This window comes from Taudactylus pleione, unplaced genomic scaffold (assembly GCF_031769625.1).
Source record: "Taudactylus pleione unplaced genomic scaffold, aTauple2 ptg000100l, whole genome shotgun sequence".
NCBI classification, from domain to species: Eukaryota; Metazoa; Chordata; class Amphibia; order Anura; family Myobatrachidae; genus Taudactylus; species Taudactylus pleione.
Window position 1 is genome coordinate 5,121,677 of NW_028284502.1, and position 27,975 is coordinate 5,149,651.

The window sequence follows — 27,975 nt, forward strand, 5'->3', positions numbered from 1 at the left end:
ATTTGTTTTCTAGATAGCTGAACATAAATACTCAAAATTTATAGTGCATTGGGTGCACTATAGTCTGCTTTCATTTGCCTAAGTAATGTTTAACAAAATAAGAATAACAGATACAACATGGGTAGCTTATCAAGCACTATCATTGGCTAGCTAATGGCCCTTTGCCTCACCTGAGAAATTGTGAAGTAACAATCTATGCTTTGATAAGTGATCAATGTTCCCTTTGCACTTCGAGCACTTGCAGACATCTGTTTACACATTATACATTATCGCTTAATGCTTCCAGCTCATAGTGATCTATGTGCTTATTTAATGGATGCAGTGCGCACATTTAATTTGTTTACAGTTTTATTCTGAGATAAAGTCACGAGACACCCAAGATGCCGCAATTCCAAAAACCAGAGATTATTAGTTTTGTAGTTTGGGACTATGTTGTGTTTGCGGGTCTCTTGGTCATCTCGGCAGGAATTGGGGTCTTCTTTGCAATTAAAGAAAGGAAAAAGATAACATCAAGTGAATTTCTAATCGGGGGCAGAGAAATGACTTATGGACCTGTGGCTCTGTCACTCACAGCCAGCTTTAAGTCTGCTATTGCCGTTTTGGGGACTCCGTCGGAGGTTGTTCGTTTTGGAGCCTACTTCTTGTATTTCTTTATCTCCTACACATTTGTAATTGCTTTGTCTGCAGAGCTATTTGTACCAGTCTTCTACAGGTCTGGTATAACAAGTACATATGAGGTAAGTACAGTACATTTAAGCTTGATAATGAATAAATATCAGGGCTATGACAGTATTCTGCATATTATTTGAATGGAAATTTGTTAAAAAACAATAATAGTCTGTTTATGTAAAAATGATTGTCGTCTGTGGAGCTAAATTGACAACGGCATTTACAATATTTGAAAGGTTGAATTCTATGAACCTGTGTTTTTTTTCCAACTTTGATAAATATGAGCCTGAGGAAAAGTTAGGAACAAGTAAACAAAAAGTCGCCTTTCTATAGGGAAGGTGTGGGGCTGCGGAAGCAAACACCATCTGAAGATGGCGAATACTCCCGCAGTCAAGCTCCAAAAATATGAACTTAGGTCCCCATACTAGTGTATGGGGGGACAGCGGAACAGATCAGGGGGGTCATTCAGACCCGGTCGCAAGCGTTGATAGCTCGCAACCGGGTCGATGTTCCCCCACTGGGCATGTGCACATCGGAGCCGGCTTCGAGGTGCGCATGCGCGAGACCCAGCTAGTGACGGGCGCTCCATCACTAGGTGTCTCGCACCAAAGGGGGCGAGCTGTCGATGGTGAGTGACAGCTCGCCCCGTTTGGGAGGCGGGCAGGGGCGTGGCCAGCCAAACGGAGGCATTCCCGAAGTAACGCCTGCCATTTGGGGGCGACCCCACTGACATCAGCAGTGATGTCAGTGGGGAGCTTCCTGCTCGATCAGAGCAGGAAGCTCCCTGGGGCTTGCGAGTGCTGAGACCCAACCTTAGGGTCTCATCGCAAGCCCCGATGGTCTTGACCATCGCGACCATCACCCTGGTCAGTCGCTAGAGCTGTGGGTGGTAACCCACAGCTTAGCGATCGACCAAGAGGCGGCACTACAAGATGCAAGCGGCCACCCTCCTTCAGAGTGACCGTTTGCATCTGACGACCGCCTCTGAATGAGGTCCCAGGTCTGAAAGGTAAGCAGGAGATATCCATGATATCTCCTGATTTACTATTATAATGAATAGCACTGATCCTTAATTTCTACAAAAATAGGTGAAAATTGTCATTTTCACCTGCTTTTGTAAAAATTAAGTGATGATGAATATGGTAGTATGTTGTCATACAGATACACCTAACTAATATAATTTGATATGAGATAGATAGATAGATAGATACAGGGTCGTAACTAGGGGTGTACAATAGGTGCCATCACACAGGGCCCTCGGAGCGGCACCATCGCTGTCCCACAGCACCTGCATGTTGCCTGCAGGGTGACTGAAAAGGCACCTTGCAGCCACTAGCGTTAATGCAGAGCAATGCGGCGCACCAAGGGATGCTTGAGGCAGGCACCCTGCAGAGATGGCCAGTGTGTCCTAGGGAAGCTCTAGGCAGTGCTAAACTTCCAAGAGCTGGCATTCCCGCCCCCTATGCACTGCCGTCCTGTTACGACGATGGATAGATAGATAGATAGATAGGTAGATAGATATTGTACTGACGGCCCTAGGCAAGATATTGCTTTAGGCCCCCTTTTTCCTACCAATTTATATTAAAGATGTGCAAATCGGTTCTCCAGAAATCCGAATCCACCCGAATTTTGTGAATCCGTGTAAATCCGAGTCGCGGTTCTAATCTCCTGAGGAGATCCGGGTAAATCCGGGTCGCGGTTCTGACCTTTTTGCGGTTCGGAATTCGTATTTAAAATACAAATTTCGGGTTTTGGATTGCATAAATTACATGATTTTAGCTGTTTTTAAAACTTTTTATCTATTTTTTTTTTTTATTCAGATCCAACACCAAAACACTTGAGGGTGGTTTTGCAAAACCAAATCCAGATCCAAAACCTTGAAGGAGATACAGATCCAAAACCAAAACACGAGGGTCGTCGCACATACATAATTTATATTACTATATTTACATTTACACACTGGTTCCTATACACAGAACACACTGATATCACACAGGACGCTACTCCAATATAATACACCTGGTGCACACTGACCACTATATACAGGGCACTACTCCACTATCACACACCTGGTACATACTGATCACTATACACAGGGCACTACTCCACTATCACACACCTGGTACATACTGATCACTATACACAGGGCACTACTCCACTATCACACACCTGGTACATACTGATCACTATATACAGGGCACTACTCCAATATCACACACCTGGTGCACACTGACCACTATACACAGGGCACTACTCCAAGATCACACACCTGGTACATACTGATCCCTATACACAGGACACTACTCCAATATCATACACCTGGTGCACACTGACCACTATACACAGGGCACTACTCCAATATCACACATCTGGTACATACTGATCCCTATACACAGGGCACTACTCCAATATCACACACCTGGTACATACTGATCCCTATACACAGGGCATTACTCTAATATCCACCTGGTACACACTAATTTCTATACACAGGGCACTACTCCAATATCACACTCCTAATACTCACTGATCACTATACACAGGGCACTACTCCAATATCACACCTCACTAATCACTATACGCACTTACACAGGGCACTACTCCAATATCAAACACATTGTACACACTAATCCCTATACACAGGGCACTACTCTAATATCACACACCTGGTACACACTCATCCCTATACACAGAACACAATGATATCACACAGGGCACTGCTCCTATATCACACCCCTAGTACTCACTGATCACCATACACAGTGCACTGCTCCAATATCACACACTTGGTACACACTGTTCACTATATACATAGGGCACTACTCTAATTTCACACACCTGGTACACACTGTTCACAGGGCACTAGTCTAATTTTACACACCTGGTACACACTGAAAACTGTGTGATCACAGTAAGCCACTTTAATCCTTCATTAACCACAAAATGAGCATAGATCAGGATTTATGCTCCCCTTTATCACGCCAGCGCTCCAATGTCTAAGCATCCTCCAGCAATTCAAGTTATCCTGCTGTGAGATGATCAAGGTAGGGGTGCCCTCTCCTGGGGTAGACGTGCCCTTCCAAACACACAGCAGCCAGGAAATAGTACATCAGTCCAGGATTTCCGTGTAACTAGCCAAGGCTCGTTTATTGTGCAGTAAAAAAATAAATCATAAAACAAAATCCTAACCTGTCTGGGTTCTAACTAAACAAACAGGATCCCTCTCTCAACCATGGTAGGACCTCCTGCCCCTACCACAAACATATGCACAATACTGTCAGTAAATCACAATACCTCTTAACAAGCCTGCTCAGGCTGTTTCCCCAGGTAGTGAGACACTGAGTAAAACCCCTGACACACCTTTATCATCCTCTTACAGGTGCAAGTACTAATTAGCCTGTTCTCAGGCTAAAGACCCGAAATGGGCCTAATGGATGGAGCCTGCCTTCACTCTCCATCCATAACCACAGGAAGTAGAAAAGCAAACTGAGACTATTGAAATCTCAGTTCAAACCTGGCGCTCCACAAATTGAATACTAAAAAATATATAAAAATATAAATTGTCATATCATTTTCAAAGACCAATGATTCCCTGTTAGGGTACAGCGCTGCAAACCTTAATGCCAGCTGCTGTTATGGCACACACACAAAAACTATAAGAAATGGAAGGATAGGTTGCGCTGCTACTTCTAAAGAATCAATTAACCTAATTGATCCACTTGCAAGGTTCTCTGAATCAAAAAACATTTAATAAACACATAACAATAAATAAAACATAATCATATACATAATTAATCTTTATAAATAGTATGATAAAATGAGCAATTTAATGCAATGGATGTGACAACTCTGAATCACTAGAATAAATGTATCTTTAACTGGATACAGTTGTTATTAATCGCTCCCCACTCAGTGTAACAACTGTGTTGGAAATCCAGGAAAGTAATCCGAGTAATAGCTTGTGTGGTTGCTGTACAAAAGTTCCTTGTTAGAAGTGCTGTGTTAATTGTTATATATTACTTGAAATCCACAACAGCACTTAGTCACACAGTGAATTGTATAGAATGGTGATGATAGCGGCAGCAACTTCTCTATGTTGGATATCTAGTACAGGTAGTTGCACAAATGTGTCAGTGGTTTGCTGCGATCTGTAGTGCGCCTGAGTAAATGGTATAGATCTGACGCTCCGTGTGATAGGCACACTTGATCGAATGGTGACCCCACACTGTAGGTCCACTGCTCGGTTATGGTGGCGGTGGTAGACACTTCACGCACCTGGCTGGTACCGCAATAGGACAGCGGTATCCTGTCTTCGTCGATGCTGCAGCTGCACCGCTCACACCTGAGATCTCATCGTCAGCTACTGAAGTGAAACTGGTTGCTGTGCGGGGTAACGGCTCAGGCCAGTGTTGTACCTGACAGGCAGAGGCAAGCTTGCAGCAGTCTTGTGGTCTCGCTACAACTGTAGCCAACCGCTGCTCTCCCCCACGTACTAATTCAAAGCTGACAACACTTGCAATAAGTCGGCAAATACCAGCGCTTGCAACATGAATTGGATGGTGATTTGCAAATAAATATATTTAAATTTCAAAGTGGTATCAGAGCTAGTCACACTCGATGGAACCCCTTCGCAGCGTTTCGCTCCTGCTCTGGGAGCTTTTTCAAGATAGGGGTACTCCATCCATATTAAAATAAAATAAAATAAAATTGAGAATTAATTGGAGTAAAAATTAAATAACATAAATAGTGATGAAAATGCTAAAAAATGCCTGCGGGCTGACATCTCGAGTGATGTCAGTGGGGCCGCCCCCAAACGGAGGCGTTCACATGGGAACACCTCCGTTTGGGCAGCCACTCCCCTGGTGGGCCCACCAAAGGGGGCGAGCTGTCACTCGACATCGACAGCTCGCCCCCTTTGTAGCGAGACCCGGAGTGATGGAGTGCCCGTCGCTATCCGGGTCTAGCGCATGCACATGAAGGAGCCGGGTCCATCGTGCGCATGCGCACTGGCCCACCATTGACCCAGTTGCGAGCGCAGAGCGCTTGGGACCGGGTCTGAATCAGGACCAGAGTGAAAAGTGATAAGAAAGTGATAAGGTGCCAGCCAATCAGCTCCCAACTGTCATTTTTCAAACACAGCCTGTGAGATGACTGTTGGGAGCTGACTGGCTGGCACTTATCACTTTCTTATCACTTTTCACTCTATCTCCTGACACTGTTTAGTAAATAGACCCCTTAATACTAACAATATAAAAAAGAGAGAGACCCGATTCACCATACAACCATTAATAATTGTACATCATATATTTTGGCATAACTTTGGCCAAAGTTATGAGCTGACCCACCAACGTCAAGGTAACCTCATCGGGTAAGTCTCTAACACTATGGGGGTTCATGTCTGGGGCATGGTGCACCCCCAAACCATCTCAGCCAAATCACCTCAGTGCACCACACAAACTAAAACAAAAAATAGCAGTGACGTGTTATAGTGTTAGGTAAGTGAAAGTGGCTGCTTAGTGTTGAAAGTGTTAGAAAATTGAAAAATGTGTGAAAATGTAACATAAATAAAATACATAGTGATATAAAGTGTTAAAAATAAGTGTTAAGTGGTGATGCCCCAAAGAAGTCCAGCCAGAGCAGTTCAAGGGGCCCCATGCCCCAACATTCACCCCACAACTGACTTGCTATATAGAACTGTATGGAACGGTTTGGGGGTGCCCCTTGCCCCAGACATGAACCCCCATAGTGTTATGGACCTTCTCTATGAGGTTATCTTGATGTTGGTGCGTAAGCTCATAACTTTGGCCAAATTTATGCCAAAAACCTCACATATGATGTATAATTATTAATGGTTGTATTGTGTATCTGGTCTCTAGCTTTTCAACTATCACTACAGTATAATGCATATTCAATTGTTTCCATCAGCTCATCTTCTGCAGCAGTCTCCAGGCTCTCAATGCATTTTTTTTTATATAAGTAAATTAATTAATTCACTTTGACAATCAGTTCACATGATGTAATCTATGGAGTAGAACCCAGCTTCCCCCATTCTGCTATTCAATGACTCAAAAATAATAAATACATTTTAATGAGTTCCCCTTTATTACATTACATTCTGTTACTATACAGATACAGCATTTTCGAAAAACAACTAAAATATTTTTATTTCTCTTGTATTCTGTAGTACCTAGAGCTCCGGTTTAACAGGGTTGTCCGGTATGCTGCAACAATTTTATACATTATACAAACGGTAAGGAACTAAATGCATGAATCATGTATATATTTGTTGAAAAGTAAAAGGCTAGAAAGTTACATTGCTGCCAGAAAGAACAAGAGGTTGATACATAACAGATGTTGCTCTTAAATGGCATTCTACATCAGGGTCATTGGTTAATGAAGGCAACACACAAATATTTTATGTACTGTATATAAAGTTCCCCTACACTTAACATTTTTAAGAACTTCAACTAATTGTTTTAAGGAATCCCATGTCTCCACTCTGACTGAGGAATAATGGAGGTTCAGTTCATGATGAATCTTTTAACAATACCCTCTCCAGAACTTCTTAGCCTGGAGAAATGTTATTGAAAATACTGCAATTACGCACGCAATCGGCCGATTGTTGCATACTGCACATGCGTATGCACCGCAGTACATGTGCGCAAACACACCACTGCGATCGGGACTGCGCACACAGATCCAATGATTGACAGGAAATACCGCTTGGGGGTGGTGACGAGGGGGTGTCAGTGCCGTTGCAGGGGCGTGCATAAAAAATCCACTGTGATGGCATACGCATCTTGTGTACGCACTGCGTGCGATGAGGTTAGCAGTTCCTGAGTAAGGTCAGAGTTTGTGCAAGCGTGCGTGAGGCTGCGATGATACTCGATGTTTCCGCAGTCTTGCTAAGTATTACGGATGTGTGTAAGGTATGGTGGACGTCCTTATGCTGTGCTGCAACGGCATAGCGATCGCAGAAGATTAGCATATCTTCGCAGTGAGTGCGTAATCGCTATTGCAATCGCAGTTGCGATCCTTACTGAGTCAGACCCTTAGTTCAGAATTAGAGGTAATCACTATTGCTGCTCCCTGTTAATCTCAGGGGTGGTATACTAGTGTTGTCTAATTAATCAGCATGATCAGCAGCAAGTTTAGTCCTGGTGATAATCATCAGTTGCTTGTGGAAAGTGTAGGTGTTAAGGCAGATATCCACTAGACGACAGGCAAAAGACTGCACGATTACGACATTGTAATCGTGCAGTCGTTTGTCTGTCTGTGATGTGCCTACACTGAACGAACAGTCGTTCAGTGAAGGCACATCAATCATCTGAATCTGACGATATCGTCAGGTTGTATAAAATATTTGTACGATAATAGATGTCTAAACAACCAGCGGGAGCGCGCATCGCTGGTATTTGTACATTTTTTTACCCAATATGCAAACGATTTTCAAACGATGTGATATCGTTATCTTTCAATCATTCAATTTAATCGTCTAGTGGATGTGTGCCATAAGTCAGTCATTGGCGTTTGCTAAGGAAAATCCAATGCAAAGTAATCCACAATAGCCTATCACCTGCAATGTCTAGCCTTTGAAGCTAGGCAGCATGGTAAAAATAAAAAAGTAATAAGTAAACAATTTAAATACCCCTATATTACCTGTATAATGATGATAAGGGGGTCAAGACATGATAAGTAAGGGATATAACTGCTGGGCAGCACAGTACCTTACAGTTTACATACAATTTTATGCAGTAATTTAATGTCACTGTATCTTGTCTCTTCAGCTGCCCCCTTTGGATCTTCTTATGTTATGGAACAGACACTGGGCCTGATTCAGAGCCGGACGCTCTGACCAGAGCGCTCGCTCTGAATCAGGGCCCTCCTACCTAAAAATCCAGCGGCCTCTTGGACGCTCGCATAGCTGTGGGAGCGTCCATGATGATGGTCGCGATGGTCAAGACCATCGCGACCATCAGGCTTGCGACGAGACCCTGCGGTAGGGTCTCGTGGCCACAAGCCCTGGAGTGATTTTGGCTCTATTAGAGCCAAAATCACTCCCACTGACATCACTAGTGATGTCAGTGGGGCCGGCTCCAGACGGAAGGCGTTCCCATGGGAACGCCTCCGTCTGGGCAGCCACGCCTCCGGCACGCCCACCAAAGGGGGTGTGCTGTCAGTCACCATCGACAGCACGACCCCTTTGGTGCGAGACTCCCGAGCGACAGCTTGGCTCCCTCCGTCGTGCGCATGTGCATTAGGGCACCATCGACCCGCTTGCGAGCGTCCTGTGCTCGCGAGCGGGTCTAAATTAGGCCCACAGTGATTGCCATACTGGAACATACATTAACCCCAATGCAACATAAATAAAGACGTCATACTTCACTCATTGCTGTACAGTACATGCCCCACATTGTCCAGTAGTCATAGCATCACAAGAAAAAATTAAGCTGTGTCTCTTAGTTAAACAGCACATATCAAATTTTATTGCCAAGCATTTTTATTATGCTAAAATTTCACTCTCCTCCATTTGTTAAATAAACTGTATCTATGACTTCTCCAACTTTCAAATTCCAGGAATTCTTTAGCTAGTGCTGAGACATCTGTAATAACCTCCCCAGAACTCTTAAGACCTTCACCTCGGTTATATACTGAAGGCCTGGCTCAGCAAGGAACACAGTTGCTCATATGCACACAATCGGCCGATTGTTGCGTACTGTGCATGCGTATGCATCGCAGTACGCGTGTGCGAACCAGCCACTGCGATCAGGACAGCTATCGCAGAGGATACGCAGACCCATGGCAGAGTGATTGACAGGAAGTGCCATTTGTGGGTGGTGATGGGGGGGTGGTTGGGCGAACACAGTCGTGCCAGTGCGTTTTAACGGGATTGCAGGGGCGTGCATAAATTAGCCATACGTAGCCTGAGGCCTCATAGTGTGTGCTGAAGTTAGCAATTCCTGACTGAGGGCCTGATTCAGAGCCACTCATAAGCGGCCGCTCGTTCGCTCTGAGTGATGTTCACACAACTGCGCATGCGTATGGGTCATAATGCGCATGCGCAAACCAATCATTGCGGTCGGAAATCGTGCGCTCACAAAACACAGAGGGGCTGCTAATTTGATTGACAGAATGTACCGTTTGTGGGTGGTAACAGGGGAAGGTGCTTGAAAGCGGGGGAGTGGAGATCCGAACGCAGGCGTGCCTAACGGTCAAAAGGGCATTTAATGGGAGTGCATAATTAGTAAAGGAGCGTCATCGACCACGTCACTTAGTTGTCTTTTAGCCTGAACTGCTCGCAGTAATAGCGGTAAGAAAAACCTACCACAAGCACTGCGGGCAGTTCAGATGCCTTTCGATGTTCCCAATTAATCTAATAAATACCAGAGATGACGTGTGATGCGAACGGCAAAGGGGCGTCTTTACAAAATAGCGAGTGCATTTTTCGCTCACTCAGACATAGACGTGTCAACAAACCGCAAAGAGCGAGCGCTCAATTTAAATAGCCGGCCACTTTTTTGGAACGACCGTCCGCAAATAGCGTCCGGCTCTGAATCAGGCCCTGAGGTCTAACCTGCCTTAACTGTGCGTATGGGTCCGATGGTACTCGATGTTACTGATTTGTTTTGCTATGTTGGCAAAGTATGTAAGTAAGAGGAAGAGGGCGTCCTAATGTTAGGTGGCAATCGCAATGCGAATGCTATAATTTACATACCCCAACTCATATTAGTAACTGCGTTGCGTGTGTATAAGCAGAATAGCGATCCGTAGTGGATCAGGCCCTGAGACATCTGTAATAACTATTCCAGAACTCTTAAGACCTCCGACCTCGTTGGCGACGGGACCCGGAGGGGTGCCGGTATCGGCAAGTGCATACACACTTGTCGTTGCCAGCAGCGATGGAGCAACGGCGGGGGCCATGCTGTATTCGGCAGCATGATCCCCGCTGTTGATATCGCCATGCCACACCTGTCCTGCTCGTTCTCCTCTGTATATAGAGCCCATGTCTTTGGTTCGCTTTTACTTGTAGTTCCACAGCTGATAGGGTTTACATTTCTCCACGATGGTTCTTGCCAGCAACTGTGTCATGGGAATTTATTTTCTCTGGACCCAGGTATACGTGTCTTCTGCTCACGCACTCCCGTGCGTCACTGATGACGCACGGGAGTGCGCATTGTCAGTTGCATAGTGCGTACACACTGGTTGACTTAAAGACATTGGGCCTGATTCAGAGCCGTTCGCTATTTGCGGTCGTTCGTTCAAAAACAAGGGGTGGCTATTCAAATGATCCGTTCGCAAATTGCAGTCTGTTCACACCTCTAAGTCTGAACGAGCGAGCAAAACATACGCTCGTTTATTTGTTAAAAATGCCCCCTGGCCGCTCACACCATACGTCATGTCCGCTATTTATTAGATTAATCGAGAACATCGTACAGCGTATGAACTGCTCGCTATTCTTGTGGTTGGTTTTTTCAACCGCTATTTTGTGAGCAGTTCTGAGTTAAAAAAAAACAAGTGACGTGGTCAATGACGCTGCTGTATTAATTATGCACTCCCTTAAAATGCCCGTTTTGACCTTTAAGCACGCCTGCGTTCGAATTCCACTCCCCCGTTTTCAAACACCTTCCCCTGTTACCACCCACATACGCCTCATTCTGTCACTCAAAATAGTAGGCACTCGCTATATAGCGTACAAACGATTTTCGGCCGCACTGACTGGTTCGCGCATGCGTACTAAAAACCGTACGCATGCGCAGATGTGCGAACATCGCTCGGAACGAGCGAACGGCCGCTAGCGAGCGGCTCTGAATGAGGGCCATTGTTGTAACGAATGGTCATTATTGGCAAATTCATTTAAAATGCCGTCTAGTGTGTACTAGGAATATACCCACCTGTGCTCACATAGGAATATACACCTTTATGTGCTGAGTGGGAAAAACAAACACAATAGTCCAATGGTTCTTCATCTCGGTCCTTGAGGCACCCTAACAGTCCAGGTTTTAAGGATATCCATACTTAAGCACAGGTGACTTAATTAGTACCTCAGTCAGTTTGATTATACCATCTGTGCAAAAGCATAGATATCCTTAAAACCAGGACCATTAAGGTGCCCATCCACTAGAAGACATGAAAACGACTGCACGAATACGACATTGGAATCGTGCAGTCGTTTGTTAGTCTGTGATGAGCCTGCACTGAACGAGCAGTCGTTCACTGTACGCACAATCAATCATCTGCAAATATGCTGAATCTGACGTTATCGTCAGGTTGTCCGGCATGTTTGCCCGATGATAGATGTCTAAACGACCAGCGGGAGTGCGCATCGCTTGACGTTTTAGACATTTTTGCACATGATTTGCAAACGATTTATGAACGATTTCATTATCGTTCAATTGCTCCATTTAATCGTCTAGTGGATGGGCACCTTTAGGGGGCCTTGAAGACCCAGTTTAAGAAAACCCTGCAATAGTCACTAGAGGTACAGTAGGTGCTAGTCACAGGCTCCCTAGTGTTGTGGAAACATGGAAAGCTAAGATATGACTAACCCTAACTTACGTCCCCTGCTGTACTTGGAGACTGACAGAATGAAAGATCTGCAGACAGTTGTTGGCACAGAACTCCTTCATTGATTGACAACCATTAGGTGCATGAGAAATGGTGGCCGGAGATTTTTTGCTTTGATTAGATGAAACTTTTCAATTAATCCGAACTCATAGTCTATAGTAAATAATTTAATATTATATTGTCCCCAAAGAAGCTGAGGGCAGGATAATTCCAAGGGCAGGAGGGTGAGTTTTAGTAGGGACGTTAAGAGCTGCACAGGGCCTGGCTGCTGGGAGAGGGGGTGGCCAAGAGACTGGCGCCACTATTAGGCAGCTTTAGGCAACTGCCTAGGGGTGCCAGCCACTAGAGGGCGCCGTTGGGTTCATTGAACTAAAAAATTAAGGATGCCTCAAAGAGACGGGTCTAACCAGTCGCAGCCACCACTGTCACCTCACCCCACACATGACCTGTTGTCACTGGCACTGCTAGTGTGAGATCTCACAGACGCGCCCGCCCGGGATGTCAGCGGCGGTGCCAGCAGTGACATGTGCTCTAGACAAGTGTGGGCGCCTGCCCCCTGGCATCTCTCCTTTCCTTAACTCCTCCTCTTCCTGTGCAGAAGACGAGGAGCAGGGCTGCCGTGCTGCTGGGGCTGAGCTGGATGAGAACAATACTAAGAAACGTTATCCAACTTGTCTGGCCAGTCAGGAGGCTGCGAGTGTGTAGTCAGTGTAATTATATTCATACAATCACACAAGACCAATATACACCAGCAGAGGGGTCTGATGGTGTATGCTGCAGAACAGTAAAAAAAAGAACATATATTGTAGCAGGCAGTTTTACTGTCACTGAGGACAAGGTGGGGGTGGTGGAGGGAGAAAATGTTCTTTAAATATATATCAAAAGATAGGCGCCGTCAGGTGTCACCCCAAATACTTAAAAACTCAAATTCAGAGAAAAGTGCTTAAACACCTAATAAGCAATTTAGGTAATAAAAAATTAAAAATAATACAAAATGAATAAAAATTGTGACAGATGTATTGATGTTACACTAGCTCTTGTGCAGCCAAACAAACTTAGTAGTCACCTAGGTAGACACCAAATGTCAAAAAGATAATGGAAACATAGAGAGATGGTGCTCAGGAGTGAGACTATGTAGAAAATGACCATATGAAATGTCTTTGAACACACTTGGTTTAATCTATAACGAATAAATAAAACATAATAAAATGATGTACACAATAATACTAGATAATAATCTCAAATAAATAGGAATGCATACAATATTAAAAATGAATGTAGATATACTCCATTTGACCAGACTTATACTGATGGTGATGTGGATTATTTATACTGATAAAACTCCATTTATAATGCTGGACCAACTTGCCTGTATCAGAATATCCTGAAATGAATAAACGGTGATCCACAATATTATGAGTAGCAGTATAAAGTTCTAAATGAACAGTCAGTGTGAGGATCTCATTGGCCCAGAATAATCACCGTCTGACATATTTTATATTACAGGCACTGATGTGCGCCATGATAATCTATTGTGGACACTGATGTGCGCCATGATTATGTATTGTGGACACTGATGTGCGGCATTATTATGTATTGCGGGTACTAATGTGCGGCATAATTATTGTGAACACTGATGTGCGCCATGATTATGTATTGTGGACACTGATGTGCGCCATGATTATGTATTGTGGACACTTATGTGCGGCATTATTATGTATTGCGGGTACTAATGTGCGGCATAATTATGTATTGTGGACACTGATGTGCGAAATGATTATGTATTGTGGACACTGATGTGTGCCATGATTATGTATTGTGGACACTTATGTGCGGCATTATTATGTATTGCGGGTACTAATGTGCGGCATAATTATGTATTGTGGCACTGTGTGCGGCATAATTATGTATTGCGGGCACTGTGTGCGGCATGATTATGTATTGCGGACACTGATGTGCGGCATGATTATGTATTGCGGACACTGATGTGCGGCATGATTATGTATTGCGGACACTGATGTGCAGCATGATTATGTATTGCGGACACTGATGTGCGGCATGATTATGTTTTGTGGAGACTGATGTGTGGCATGATTATGTATTGCGGACACTGATGTGCAGCATGATTATGTATTGCGGACACTGATGTGCGGCATGATTATGTATTGTGGACACTGATGTGCGGCATTATTATGTATTGCGGGTACTAATGTGCGGCATAATTATGTATTGTGGCACTGTGTGCGGCATAATTATGTATTGCGGGCACTGTGTGCGGCATGATTATGTATTGTGGACACTGATGTGCAGCATGATTATGTATTGCGGACACTGATGTGCGGCATGATTATGTTTTGTGGAGACTGATGTGTGGCATGATTATGTATTGCGGACACTGATGTGCGGCATGATTATGTATTGCGGACACTGATGTGCGGCATGATTATGTATTGCGGACACTGGTGTGCGGCATGATTATGTATGGCGGGCACTGATGTGCGGCATGATTATGAATCACGGGCACTGATGTGCGGTATAATTATGTTTTGTGGAGACTGATGTGCAGCATGATTATGTATGGCGGGCACTGATGTGCAGCCTAATTATGTATGGCGGGCACTGATGTGCGGCATGATTATGTATGGCGGACACTGATGTGCGGCATGATTATGTATTGCGGACACTGATGTGCGGCATGATTATGTTTTGTGGAGACTGATGTGCGGCATGATTATGTATGGCGGGCACTGATGTGCGGCATGATTATGTATTTCTGGCACTGATGTGCAGCATGATTATGTATTGCAGACACTGACGTGCGGCATGATTATGTATGGCGGGCACTGATGTGCGGCATGATTATGTATTTCTGGCACTGATGTGCGGTATGATTATGTTTTGTGGAGACTGATGTGCGGCATGATTATGTATGGCAGGCACTGATGTGTGGGATACTTATGTATAGCAGGCACTGATATGCGTAGTGTTCCCGCTAGGCTGTTTTAGCGGGGCGCGGCGCCCTGCCCTCTTTCTGGAAGGCAAAAAGTGCTCTGCCCTCCAGAAGGAGGGCAAAAAGCGCCCTGACCTAACAGCCTGCGGGAACCGTCTTCACCCGCGGGTCGCAGTGTCCCGCGGGTGAAGAAATGTGCGGTGACCCGGTCACCGCCGGAGAATAGATGCCGGGCGCATGCGCCCGGCATCTATTCTCCCTGTCTGCAGGGCTTGGGGGTGGCTCGGCGTGTCCGTAAGTGCCGGGCACGCCCCCAAGAGTGACGAAAAGGGGACGCGTCTTATAGACATGCCCCCTTTTTGATGACCACGCCCCCTTCTCGGTCGCGCGCGCGCCGAAGGCGTGCGAACGGACATGCCCTCTCTAGCTACGGCGCCCTGCCTCCCGCCGGAGATAGAGGGAACAATATATGCGGGATACTTATGTATGGCAGGCACTGATGTGCGGCATCATTTTATATTCCAGGCACCGATGTGCGCCATGATTGTCTATTGTGGACACTGATGTGCGCCAAGATTATGTATTGTGGACACTGATGTGCGGCATGATTATGTATTGTGGGTACTAATGTGCGGCATAATTATGTATTGTGGCACTGTGTGCGGCATAATTATGTATTGTGGCACTGTGTGTGGCATGATTATGTATTGCGGACACTGATGTGCGGCATGATTATGTTTTGTGGAGACTGATGTGCAGCATTATTATGAATTACGGACACTGATGTGCGGCATGATTATGTATTGCAGACACTGATGTGCGGCATGATTATGTATGGCGGGCACTGATGTGCAGCATGATTATGTTTTGTGGAGACTGATGTGTGGCATTATTATGAATTACAGACACTGATGTGCGGCATGATTATGTATTGCAGACACTGATGTGCGCCATGATTATGTATGGCGGGCACTGATGTGCAGCATGATTATGTTTTGTGGAGACTGATGTGCGGCATTATTATGAATTACGGACACTGATGTGCGGCATGATTATGTATTGCAGACACTGATGTGCGGCATGATTATGTATGGCGGACACTGATATGCGGCATGATTATGTTTTGTGGAGACTGATGTGCGGCATTATTATGAATTAAGGACACTGATGTGCGGCATGATTATGAATTGCGGACACTGATGTGTGGCATGATTATGTATGGCGGGCACTGATGTGCGGCATGATTATGTTTTGTGGAGACTGATGTGTGGCATGATTATGTATTGCGGACACTGATGTGCAGCATGATTACGTATTGCGGACACTGATGTGCGGCATGATTATGTTTTGTGGAGACTGATGTGTGGCATGATTATGTATTGTGGACACTGATGTGCGGCATTATTATGTATTGCGGGTACTAATGTGCGGCATAATTATGTATTGTGGCACTGTGTGCAGCATAATTATATATTGCGGGCACTGTGTGCGGCATGATTATGTATTGTGGACACTGATGTGCAGCATGATTATGTATTGCGGACACTGATGTGCGGCATGATTATGTTTTGTGGAGACTGATGTGTGGCATGATTATGTATTGCGGACACTGATGTGCGGCATGATTATGTATTGCGGACACTGATGTGCGGCATGATTATGTATTGCGGACACTGGTGTGCGGCATGATTATGTATGGCGGGCACTGATGTGCGGCATAATTATGAATCATGGGCACTGATGTGCGGTATAATTATGTTTTGTGGAGACTGATGTGCAGCATGATTATGTATGGCGGGCACTGATGTGCAGCCTAATTATGTATGGCGGGCATTGATGTGCTGCATGATTATGTATGGCGGACACTGATGTGCGGCATGATTATGTATTGCGGACACTGATGTGCGGCATGATTATGTTTTGTGGAGACTGATGTGCGGCATGATTATGTATGGCGGGCACTGATGTGCGGCATGATTATGTATTTCTGGCACTGATGTGCGGCATGATTATGTATTGCAGACACTGACGTGCGGCATGATTATGTATGGCGGGCACTGATGTGCGGCATGATTATGTATTTCTGGCACTGATGTGCGGTATGATTATGTTTAGTGGAGACTGATGTGCGGCATGATTATGTATGGCAGGCACTGATGTGTGGGATACTTATGTATAGCAGGCACTGATATGCGTAGTGTTCCCGCTAGGCTGTTTTAGCGGGGCGCGGCGCCCTGCCCTCTTTCTGGAAGGCAAAAAGTGCTCTGCCCTCCAGAAGGAGGGCAAAAAGCGCCCTGACCTAACAGCCTGCGGGAACCGTCTTCACCCGCGGGTTGCAGTGTCCCGCGGGTGAAGAAATGTGCGGTGACCCGGTCACCGCCGGAGAATAGACGCCGGGCGCATGCGCCCGGCATCTATTCTCCCTGTCTGCAGGGCTTGGGGGTGGCTCGGCGTGTCCGTAAGTGCCGGGCACGCCCCCAAGAGTGACGAAAAGGGGACGCGTCTTATAGACACGCCCCCTTTTCGATGACCACGCCCCCTTCTCGGTCGCGCGCGGCCGAAGGCGTGCGAACGGACATGCCCTCTCTAGCTACGGCGCCCTGCCTCCCGCCGGAGCTAGAGGGAACACTATATGCGGGATACTTATGTATGGCAGGCACTGATGTGCGGCATCATTTTATATTCCAGGCACCGATGTGCGCCATGATTGTCTATTGTGGACACTGATGTGCGCCAAGATTATGTATTGTGGACACTGATGTGCGGCATGATTATGTATTGTGGGTACTAATGTGCGGCATAATTATGTATTGTGGCACTGTGTGCGGCATAATTATGTATTGTGGCACTGTGTGTGGCATGATTATGTATTGCGGACACTGATGTGCTGCATGATTATGTTTTGTGGAGACTGATGTGCGGCATTATTATGAATTACGGACACTGATGTGCGGCATGATTATGTATTGCAGACACTGATGTGCGGCATGATTATGTATGGCGGGCACTGATGTGCAGCATGATTATGTTTTGTGGAGACTGATGTGTGGCATTATTATGAATTACAGACACTGATGTGCGGCATGATTATGTATTGCAGACACTGATGTGCGGCATGATTATGTATGGCGGGCACTGATGTGCAGCATGATTATGTTTTGTGGAGACTGATGTGCGGCATTATTATGAATTACGGACACTGATGTGCGGCATGATTATGTATTGCAGACACTGATGTGCGGCATGATTATGTATGGCGGACACTGATGTGCGGCATGATTATGTTTTGTGGAGACTGATGTGCGGCATTATTATGAATTACAGACACTGATGTGCGGCATGATTATGTATTGCAGACACTGATGTGCGGCATGATTATGTATGGCGGGCACTGATGTGCAGCATGATTATGTTTTGTGGAGACTGATGTGCGGCATTATTATGAATTAAGGACACTGATGTGCGGCATGATTATGTATTGCGGACACTGATGTGCGGCATGATTAAGTATGGCGGGCACTGATGTGCGGCATGATTATGTTTTGTGGAGACTGATGTGCGGCATTATTATGAATTACGGACACTGATGTGTGGCATGACTATGTATTGCAGACACTGATGTGCGGCATGATTATGTATGGCGGGCACTGATGTGCAGCATGATTATGTATTTCTGGCACTGATGTGCGGTATGATTATGTTTTGTGGAGACTGATGTGCGGCATGATTATGTATGGCAGGCACTGATGTGTGGGATACTTATGTATAGCAGGCACTGATATGCGTAGCGTTCCCGCTAGGGTGTTTTAGCGGGCCGCGGCGCCCTGCCCTCTTTCTGGAAGGCAAAAAGCGCCCTGCCCTCCAGAAGGAGGGCAAAAAGCGCCCTGCCCTAACAGCCTGCGTGAACCGTCTTCACCCGCGGGTCGGTGTCGGTGATGTGTGGCATTATTATGAATTACCGACACTGATGTGCGGCATGATTCTGTATTGCAGACACTGATGTGCGGCATGATTATGAATTATGGACACTGATGTGCGGCATGATTATGTATTGCAGACACTGATGTGCGGCATGATTATGTATGGCGGGCACTGATGTGCGGCATGATTATGTATTGCAGGCACTGATGTGCGGCATGATTATGTATGGCGGGCACTGATGTGCTGCATGATTATGAATCGCGGGCACTGATGTGCGGTATGATTATGTTTTGTGGAGACTGATGTGCAGCATGATTATGTATGGCGGGCACTGATGTGCGGCATGATTATGTATGGCGGGCACTGATGTGTGGCATGATTTTGTATTTCGAGCACACATTTGCGGCATAATTACATATTAAGTACATTTGTGTGGCATAGTTATTTATTGGGACACTGATGTCTGGCATCTTACATACTGTATATGGAGCACTTATGTGTGGCATATTACTGTCCAGTGTGCACACACCATAGGATAATAATTATTGTTTATTTAAGTGTTTGCTCTACAATCAGGAGCGTATCTACACCTTGGCCAGGATGGCACTCACCAGGGGCGCCGGCCAAGTGGGGCGCCATTCAGCGGTGTCACCCGCGGCCAGGAAGTAGAATAAAGATGGGACTGTCAAGGTCACCGGCGGCCATTTACTTTAGCAGGCTGCGAGCTCTGAGTGTGCTGCACTAGCAGCGCTGATTCTATTTCCCATCCCCTCTCTGAGTACCACACTACAGTCACTGTGCTCAAGTGCTGAGGAGGCACTGGCTAGATTACCTGCTAGGCACTCGCTGCCTCCGTCACCATCAGCAGAGCCCATGCCAAGTCACTTGCAGCCTGCGGTGCGGGCTGTATAATCTGCGACCGCACAGCACTACACTACTGCCCACCTCACGGTTGCTGGCTCTCTTCTACACTGCGGACAGATGATCCGCCCATGTCCTCTATTCCCCAGCCCTTCCTTCAGTTCAGTGATCCCCACTGAACTGCACTTGAGGACGGGAGCAATTTGTGTATGGAGCAGGTGTCACCGGGTGATGGCTCTATGAGGAAGTCATGTGAACGTGATCTGCTATGACTACAGAAAAGTGATTATTATCTACAAAGTCCTTGAGTACCATACTTCTCCAGTTACAGTATTTAAGTATGTATACAGTATGTTTGTGTGTAGAAATGTATATAATATACAGTGTATGTATATATATATATATATATATATATATATACACAATTTCTTGCTAGTACTGTAAGTCCTTGAGTGCCATCTTTTTCCACTTATATATGTATATATTTCTACTTCCAGTATATGTTTGTGTGTGTGTATGTATGTGTATATGTATATATATATATATATATATATATTATATATATATATATATATTAGGGGTGTGCGCCGGCCACTTTTCGTGTTTTGGTTTTGGATCTGGATCTTTCTTCATGTTTTGGATCTGGATTGGTTTTGCCAAAACCACCCTTCCGTGTTTTGGGTTCTGGGTTTGTGTTTTGGATCTGTATTTTTTAAGAAAAAGCATAAAAACAGCTAAAATCACAGATTTTGTGTGTTTTTCTGCTCCTATGCTATAATTTACCTCAATAACCTTAATTTCCACTAATTTCCAGTCTATTCTGAACACCTCACAATAGTGTTTTTATGTCCAAAAGGTTGCACCGAGGTAGCTGGATGACTATGCTAAGAGATACAAGTGGGCGGCACAAACACGTGGTCCATCTAGGAGTGACACTGCAGTGGCAGACAGGATGGCAGTTTGAAAAACTAGGCCCCAAACAGTACGTAATTCAAAGAAAAAAAAGAGGTGCAAGATGGAATTGTCCTTGGGCCCTCCCAGCCACCCTTATGTTGTATAAACAGGACATGCACACTTTAACAAACCAAACATTTCAGCGCCAGGGTCTGCCACACGACTGTGGCTGAAATGATTGGTTCGTTTGGGCCCCCACAAAACAAGCTGGCAATTAATCTGTCCCTGCACAAACTGGCTCTACGGAGGCAAGATGTCATCCTCATCCTCCTCATCCACCAATTCCTCACCCTCTTCAGTGTTGTGTACATCCTCATCCTCACAGAGTATTAATTCGTCCCCGCTGGAATCCACAACCACAGGTCCCTCTGTACATTCTGGAGGCTGGTCTCCCTCGAAGAGTTGATAATTCATTTTATGAACATCATCTTCTCCACATTTTGTGGAAGCAACCTCCTATGCCTTTTGCTGACAAGGTTCCCGGCTGCACTAAACACTCTTTCGGAGTACACACTGGAGGGGGGGCAACTCAGGTAAAAATGAGCCAGTTTGTACAGGGACCTCCAAATTGCCTCTTTTTCCTGCCAGTACAGGTACGGACTGTCTGACATGCCTACTTGGATGCTGTCACCGATGTAATCCTTTAACAGACAGACGCATGCTCGTCGCTGCTGCTTTGAGGATGCAGGTGCGGCTACTGCGCATACATTTCACACACAAGCACAGAAAAAAAGAAGATTATTTTATTTTGTTGGAGAGCACTTTGGGGGTAACACCACCCATTTAACAGACAGACGCATGCTTGTCGCTGCTGCTTTGAGGACAGTATCTTATGCAGTGACAGTAGACTTGTCAGAAATTGTTGGCACGTCCTTCAGTCCAGACCAGATGTCCAAACAGGCCCTTGACTTATGACACAGGCGCACGCTTGGCGCTGCTACTGTGTTGATGCACGTGCGGCTACATCGCACACAAGTCACAAACACATAAAAAAAATGTTTTTTATTTTTTGGAGCACTTTGGGGTTTACACCACCCTTTAACAGACTTATGGGACACAGGCGCACGCTTGGCGCTGCTCCTTTTTTGATGCACGTGCAGCTACAGAGCACACAATTCACAAAGACAGAAAAAAAAGAATTTTTTATTGTTTGTGGAGCGCACTTTGAGGGTTACACCACCCTTTAACAGACAGACGCATGGTTGTCGCTGCTGCTTTGAGGATGCAGGTGCGGCTACAGCCCACACAATTCACAAAGACAGAAAAAAAAAGAATTTTTTCATTGTTTGTGGAGCGCACTTTGAGGGTTACACCACCCTTTAACAGACAGACACACGCTTGTCGCTGCTGCTTTAAGGATGCAGGTGCGGCTACAGCCCACACATTTCACAAAGAGAAAAAAAAAGAAGAATTTTTTTATTGTTTGTGGAGCGCACTTTGAGGGTTACACCACCCTTTAACAGACAGACGCACGCTTGTTGCTGCTGCTTTGAGGATGCAGGTGGAATCTAGACGGGATTTGGAACCGGGGACACACTACCTCCATCAATTGTCTAAATCCCACTGCACTAATAGCGGATACCGGACGCACGTCTAACACCAACATAGCAGTCAAGGCCTCAGTTATACGTTTTGCTTCAGGATGACTGCTGTCGTACTTTATCCTCCTCGCTAGGGACTGTTGGAGGGTCAATTATTTAGTAAAAGTAGTGGTGTTCCTACTTCCTCTCTGGGATGATGAACAACTCCCAGCAGCAGCAACAGCACTAGGAGGAAGTGGTTCTTGATCTTTCCCTATTTTATTTTTATCGGAGAAAGTTTGGTCCTCCATTTATGTTATATTGATATATACGTACGGCTAAGGCGCACACAAACACAGAAAATATTTTTTTATTTTTGATGGAGAGTAGTGCACTTTGTGGGTTACACCACCCTTTAAGAAATGAGCTGCTCCTTTGTTGATGCACGTGCAGCCACAGTGCACACAATTCACAAATACAGAAAACATTTTTTTATTTTGTTTCGAGTGCCCTTTGGGGGTTACAGCACCCTTTAGCGGTCAATCCAGCTGGCCCTTTATTTATGGGACACAGGCGCACGCTTGGCACTACTTTGTTGATGCACGTGCGGCTACTGCGCACACAATTCACAAACACAAAAAAATATTTTTTTTTATTTTGTTTGGAGTGCCTTTTGGGGGTTACAGCACCCTTTATCGGACAAGCCAGCCGGCCTTTTACTTATGGGACACAGGCGCACGCTTGGCGCTGCTCCTTTGTTGATGCACGTGCAGCCACAGTGCACACAATTCACAAACACAGAGAAAAATATATATTTTTTTGCACTTGGGGGGAGCACCCTATGGCCAGAGCACCCCCCGGACAACACTACAGCACCCCTTTAGGACTGGGACACTGCACAGGACTTTGGAGTGGACACAGCCCCTATGGACAACTGACTGCACAACACAGTCCAGCCAGCCCCTATGGACTTTGAAGTAGTGGACACAGCCCCTATTAACAACAGCAGCACAGCACAACACAGCCAGCCCCTATGGACTTTGAAGTAGCGGACACAGCCCCTATGGACAACAGCAGCACAGCGCAGCACAACACTACTCTGCACTATACTACACTACACTACACAGCCCAGCCAGCCCTAACTACCACCCTCCCTCTTCACTGTCCACAGCCGAGTGAGAAAATGGCGCCGACGCGGGTACCTTATATAGGATCCAAAACCCGCGAGACCCGGAAGGCGGGATGATGACGTTTTGCCTCGATTTCAGATCCGAGTCAGGTGGGAAAAGTCGAGCCTGACTCGGATCGGCCTCGGATCGGGGGGGCTCGGGGGGGTTCGGATTTCAGAAATCCGAACCCGCTCACCCCTAATATATATACACTTCCTTGCTAATATGCAAATGCAGCAGAGGATGTCTGACAGCCCCTGCTGAATCTGCGATCCCATCGCGACCGAGGACGGCGCCGGCTAGCTGGGTAGGCCTCAGCTTACACAGGCTGGCCGGTATGCAAGGCTAGGAATCAGCGACACAGGGATGTAGTTAGCATCCCGTCACACGGTATGCTGCCGATCTATATACCGGTGCCGGAATCCCGAAGATAAGTATCGACAGGTTAGGGGAAGGTTAGGGTTAGGCACTAGGGGGAGGGTTAGGTTTAGGCATGGGGGGTGGGGGGGTTAGGTTTAGGCCTCGGGGATGGAGGGTTAGGGTAGGGAGAGGGGGAAGGTTAGCATACCGAACAACAAGTGTCGGTATACTAGCCCTTTAGGGATGCCGGCGTAGGGATTCTGACAGTTGGGATCCCAAGCACCGGCATCCCATACCCAACCCGATTTCACATTACCATGCCTTACTCCTTCTATGTCCCATCACTTTGCTTTCTCTACACTTTTCCTCCTTCACTCACATAAATCTTTACTTCCACTTCCACTTCTTTCTAACCATCCATTATCCCCTTCTCCCACTTACATCCACCTTCACCCCCTCCAGCCTTACCCATGGGTACCCCATTTTTTATGATACATTCTGCAACTCTTAACTACGCCTCTCATCCACCTACAAAGCCACATTACACCCATAGATATTTTTACTACATCCTCCTCCTACTAATCCTGACTGCTTCTCCTTGTTGCAGGTTATCCTCCCACTTCCCTTTCCCCCATTCTTGTGCGCTTTTTGGAATACATGCTCTATCAGCATCAAACTTGTCTCCATTCACAATCTCTTAATCTTTCATTTCTTTGGCCACACTTATTTGATGACTACACCTACCCATGCCGCTTCAGCGGGCCTACTCCATTGCATTTTCCTGTGGGCCCTTCGTGCCCCAGTCCGACTGGCTGGGGAGATAGAAGGGGGGCTGGCTTTGGAGGCAGGAGGGGTATGGCTGGGGAGCAGGGGTGGATTGGGCCACCGGGACAGCGTGCCTCCTTATCTTTATCAGCTCCCCTTCCCAGCGGTCTAGAACTGTACCACCTGTCTCCACAGTCCACACACCGTGATCCTGGACCCTGCGGGGGCTGCACTAGGACAGGGTGGCCTGGCGCTCTACATTTAAAGGTAAGAAGTCTGGGGATCCTATATGTAACTAAAACACTGACTGTATATCCAGCTGTGATGAGACTACAAGTCCCAGCACACTATCAACTGAATCTGCTGGGACTTGTAGTGCCATCAAACCACGCCTACTTTACGAGCAAGCCACGCTGTGTCCCTACACTCAGCCTCCCTGTAACTCCCCCATCAGTGTCCCTGCTTTCACAATCCATGCGCCGGGGACCGCAATAGTTTAAAAAAAGAAAAAGAAGCCCAGGCAATGCTGGATTATGTATTTGTATGTTTATATGAACATCTCTCTCTCTCTCTCCCCCCTTTCCTCCCCCTGACTCCAGCCATTAGGGCTGCTTCCATAAATTTCCCGGGCTGGTTCTCCATCCCAATCCGCCCCTGCTGGGGAGACAGAAGAGGGGCTGGCTTTGGAGGCAGGAGGGGTATGGCTGGGGAGACAGAAGGGGGGCTGGCTTTGGAGGCAGGAGGGGTATGGCTGAGGAGACAGGAGGGGAGCTGGCTGGGGAGACAGAAGAGATGCTGCCTGATTAAACCGAAGGAGATGTTGGCTGATGAAACATGGGTACTAGCTTGGAAGACAGAAGGGGGCTGGCTGGGAGACGTTATAAGTACAGGGTGTAATACAGAAAATGCGGAGGGGGGCGCCAGTCCATTACTTTGCCAGGGGCGCCCAAACCCCTAGATACACCCCTGTCTACAATATTATGGGGCCTATTTATTTACATTATTTTTACAAAAATAAACTGAAACAAGGTGTTTTCACACCCTTTTCTTATTATTTTAGTATCACATAAATGTACTAAAGGGCAATTGGAGTAGAATTCACAAAATTATACTCCAAGCCCTAATTATCACATATTTTAGTAAGCAGATCGCATTTCCCATAGTTGTAATGGGAAATGTGATCTGGCCAAAGTTACTAAACATAAAATGTGAAAAAATACCGGGGGAAGTCCTGTGATAATTACGCTACATGGAGATGGTGTTATCAAGGGTTTCCCCTGGTTCCCCGACTCCTGCTTCGCTCTAAAAGGCAGATCAGAGTTGGAAGCCGGGCCCCAGTGATCAGCTCTGTGGTCTAAACAGACCACAAGCTACAAGACTTACCTGCATCCATGGTGCTCAGTGATGTCCTCCCCGGGCTCTGGTCAGCTGGTCTACTGACTCTTGCACTGTGACCCTGGTCAGCTGCTACATAGAACTGACCGGGATCACAGTGCAGGAAGGGAGACCAGCTGACCGGAGCCCTGGGAGAGGACATCACAGAGCACCAGAGGTAAGTGAAAGTGCGGGGAGGGGGGTCGATCGCGGGGGGTCACCGCCGCACGGGTGGTATGGTGTAGCTGGTGGGTGCATGCGTGGGGACCATGTCGCTGTATTTTTGCGAAAAATACAGTGGGGATTCGCAGGGACAGAACTTTATCGCAAGCTCTATCCCTGTGATAAATCCCTGTGATATTTACTAAATTCGAAATGCAAATTTAGATGAAAATATCACACTACAATCTGCATATTTTATGCGGATTGTAGTGAATAGGCCCCTTAGTAACCATACTGTCCAACTTCAGAAGGTTAGTAACATGTTTAGCGGGAAAACAGATTTTAACTCATATCTGAGTAGTTGAAACTTAAATGATAGTGTACATGATATGGAAAGTGTAAGGTCCAAATAATTACTGTGATGACAATGAAGCTCGACACCAGGTTACTACAGTACAAACTGAAATTATTTAACCTTGGAAAAATCAGCCTACTTATTAAGTGTGGAAATTACGCATATGCTCATGAAATTGTTTCCACCAGCAACATGAAATACAGGGTATAAAGTTCTGTGCTCCCTTTATATATTTACCGTCTTTAAAACATTGTCCGTCACCCCGCTACTGGCTCTGGCGCTGTCACTTTGCAGCCGTCCATTTCACTTATCTGTAAATGTGGCTGGCCTTCCACTCCTGGTGGTTCCTGCTGTTCTGCATCTAACCAGCTACCAGCAACTTCAGGCACATGTTTGACTCATCCTATCAGTGCTTAGAGCACTGACAGCTGGCAGCACATTGCCAATACAATATACCATACATACTGCTACAGCCTTCCCTGCACCTATTCTCCACATCTGTCCTACCCATTATATATTTATTTAGCTATTATGTATTTAGTTATTTATAATATAGAGCACACACATATTCTGTAGCGCTTTGCAGAGAATATTTGGCCATTCACATCAGTCCCTGACCCAATGTTGATAATCTATATTCCCTACCACATGTACACACACTAGGTTAATGTTTTGTCAGTAGCCAATTACCCTACCTGTATATTTTTGGAGTGTGGGAGGAAACCAGAGTACCCGGATGAAACCCACGAAAGCACAGGGAAGAATATACTAATTCCACACCGTTAAGGAAGTGGTGGGACTAAAATCCAAGACCTCAGTGTTGTGAGGCAGTAATGCTAACCATTACACCATTAGGGCTGTGGTGGGACTTAGGGCTCGATTCATACCCGCTGGCTAGATGTGTTCACATGCTAGATACGTATGCAAATTTCAGCAAGGCAAGCGATCGCAAGGCATTAGCACGTCCAGTATTTCTTAGAGAGCGATCGCATTGTGTATGCAGACACCCACCAGCCTGTCTTAAGACGCCCACTTGCGCACGTCATCTCCAGGAAGTGTATGCAACCATCGGTAACATCGAGTACCATCGGAAGCAAAGGCAGCGCTTGTGGCTGACCATACCCCACCGCAAGCACTGCGAGCACTTTATTGTAAAATTCAGCCAGGTGACGTGTACTATGACGCTGCCTGTTGATTATGCACGCCTCTACAACGACGTTGAGACGCTCAGGCACGCCTGCATTTGCACCTCCACTCCTCCGTTTCTAGCGGCCAGCCCCTGTCACCACCCACAAATGGCTTCTCCTGTCACTCACTCTGCAAGGCTGTCTATGCGCAGTGAGCGTACTC

The 27,975-nt window shown here is 46.1% G+C and overlaps 1 protein-coding gene across 1 annotated transcript in view; it reads left to right on the plus strand.

Annotated features, from left to right (window-relative positions):
- Positions 1–380: 380 nt before the first annotated feature.
- The window catches only part of LOC148525808 (sodium-coupled monocarboxylate transporter 2-like), a 170,683-nt gene continuing 143,088 nt past the window's right edge, over positions 381–27,975 (plus strand). Inside the window, exons 1-2 of the mRNA XM_088470462.1 lie at positions 381–737; positions 6,854–6,919. Of these exons, the coding sequence (XP_088326588.1) occupies positions 381–737; positions 6,854–6,919 (423 nt within the window). The remainder of the gene's footprint in view (positions 738–6,853; positions 6,920–27,975) is intronic.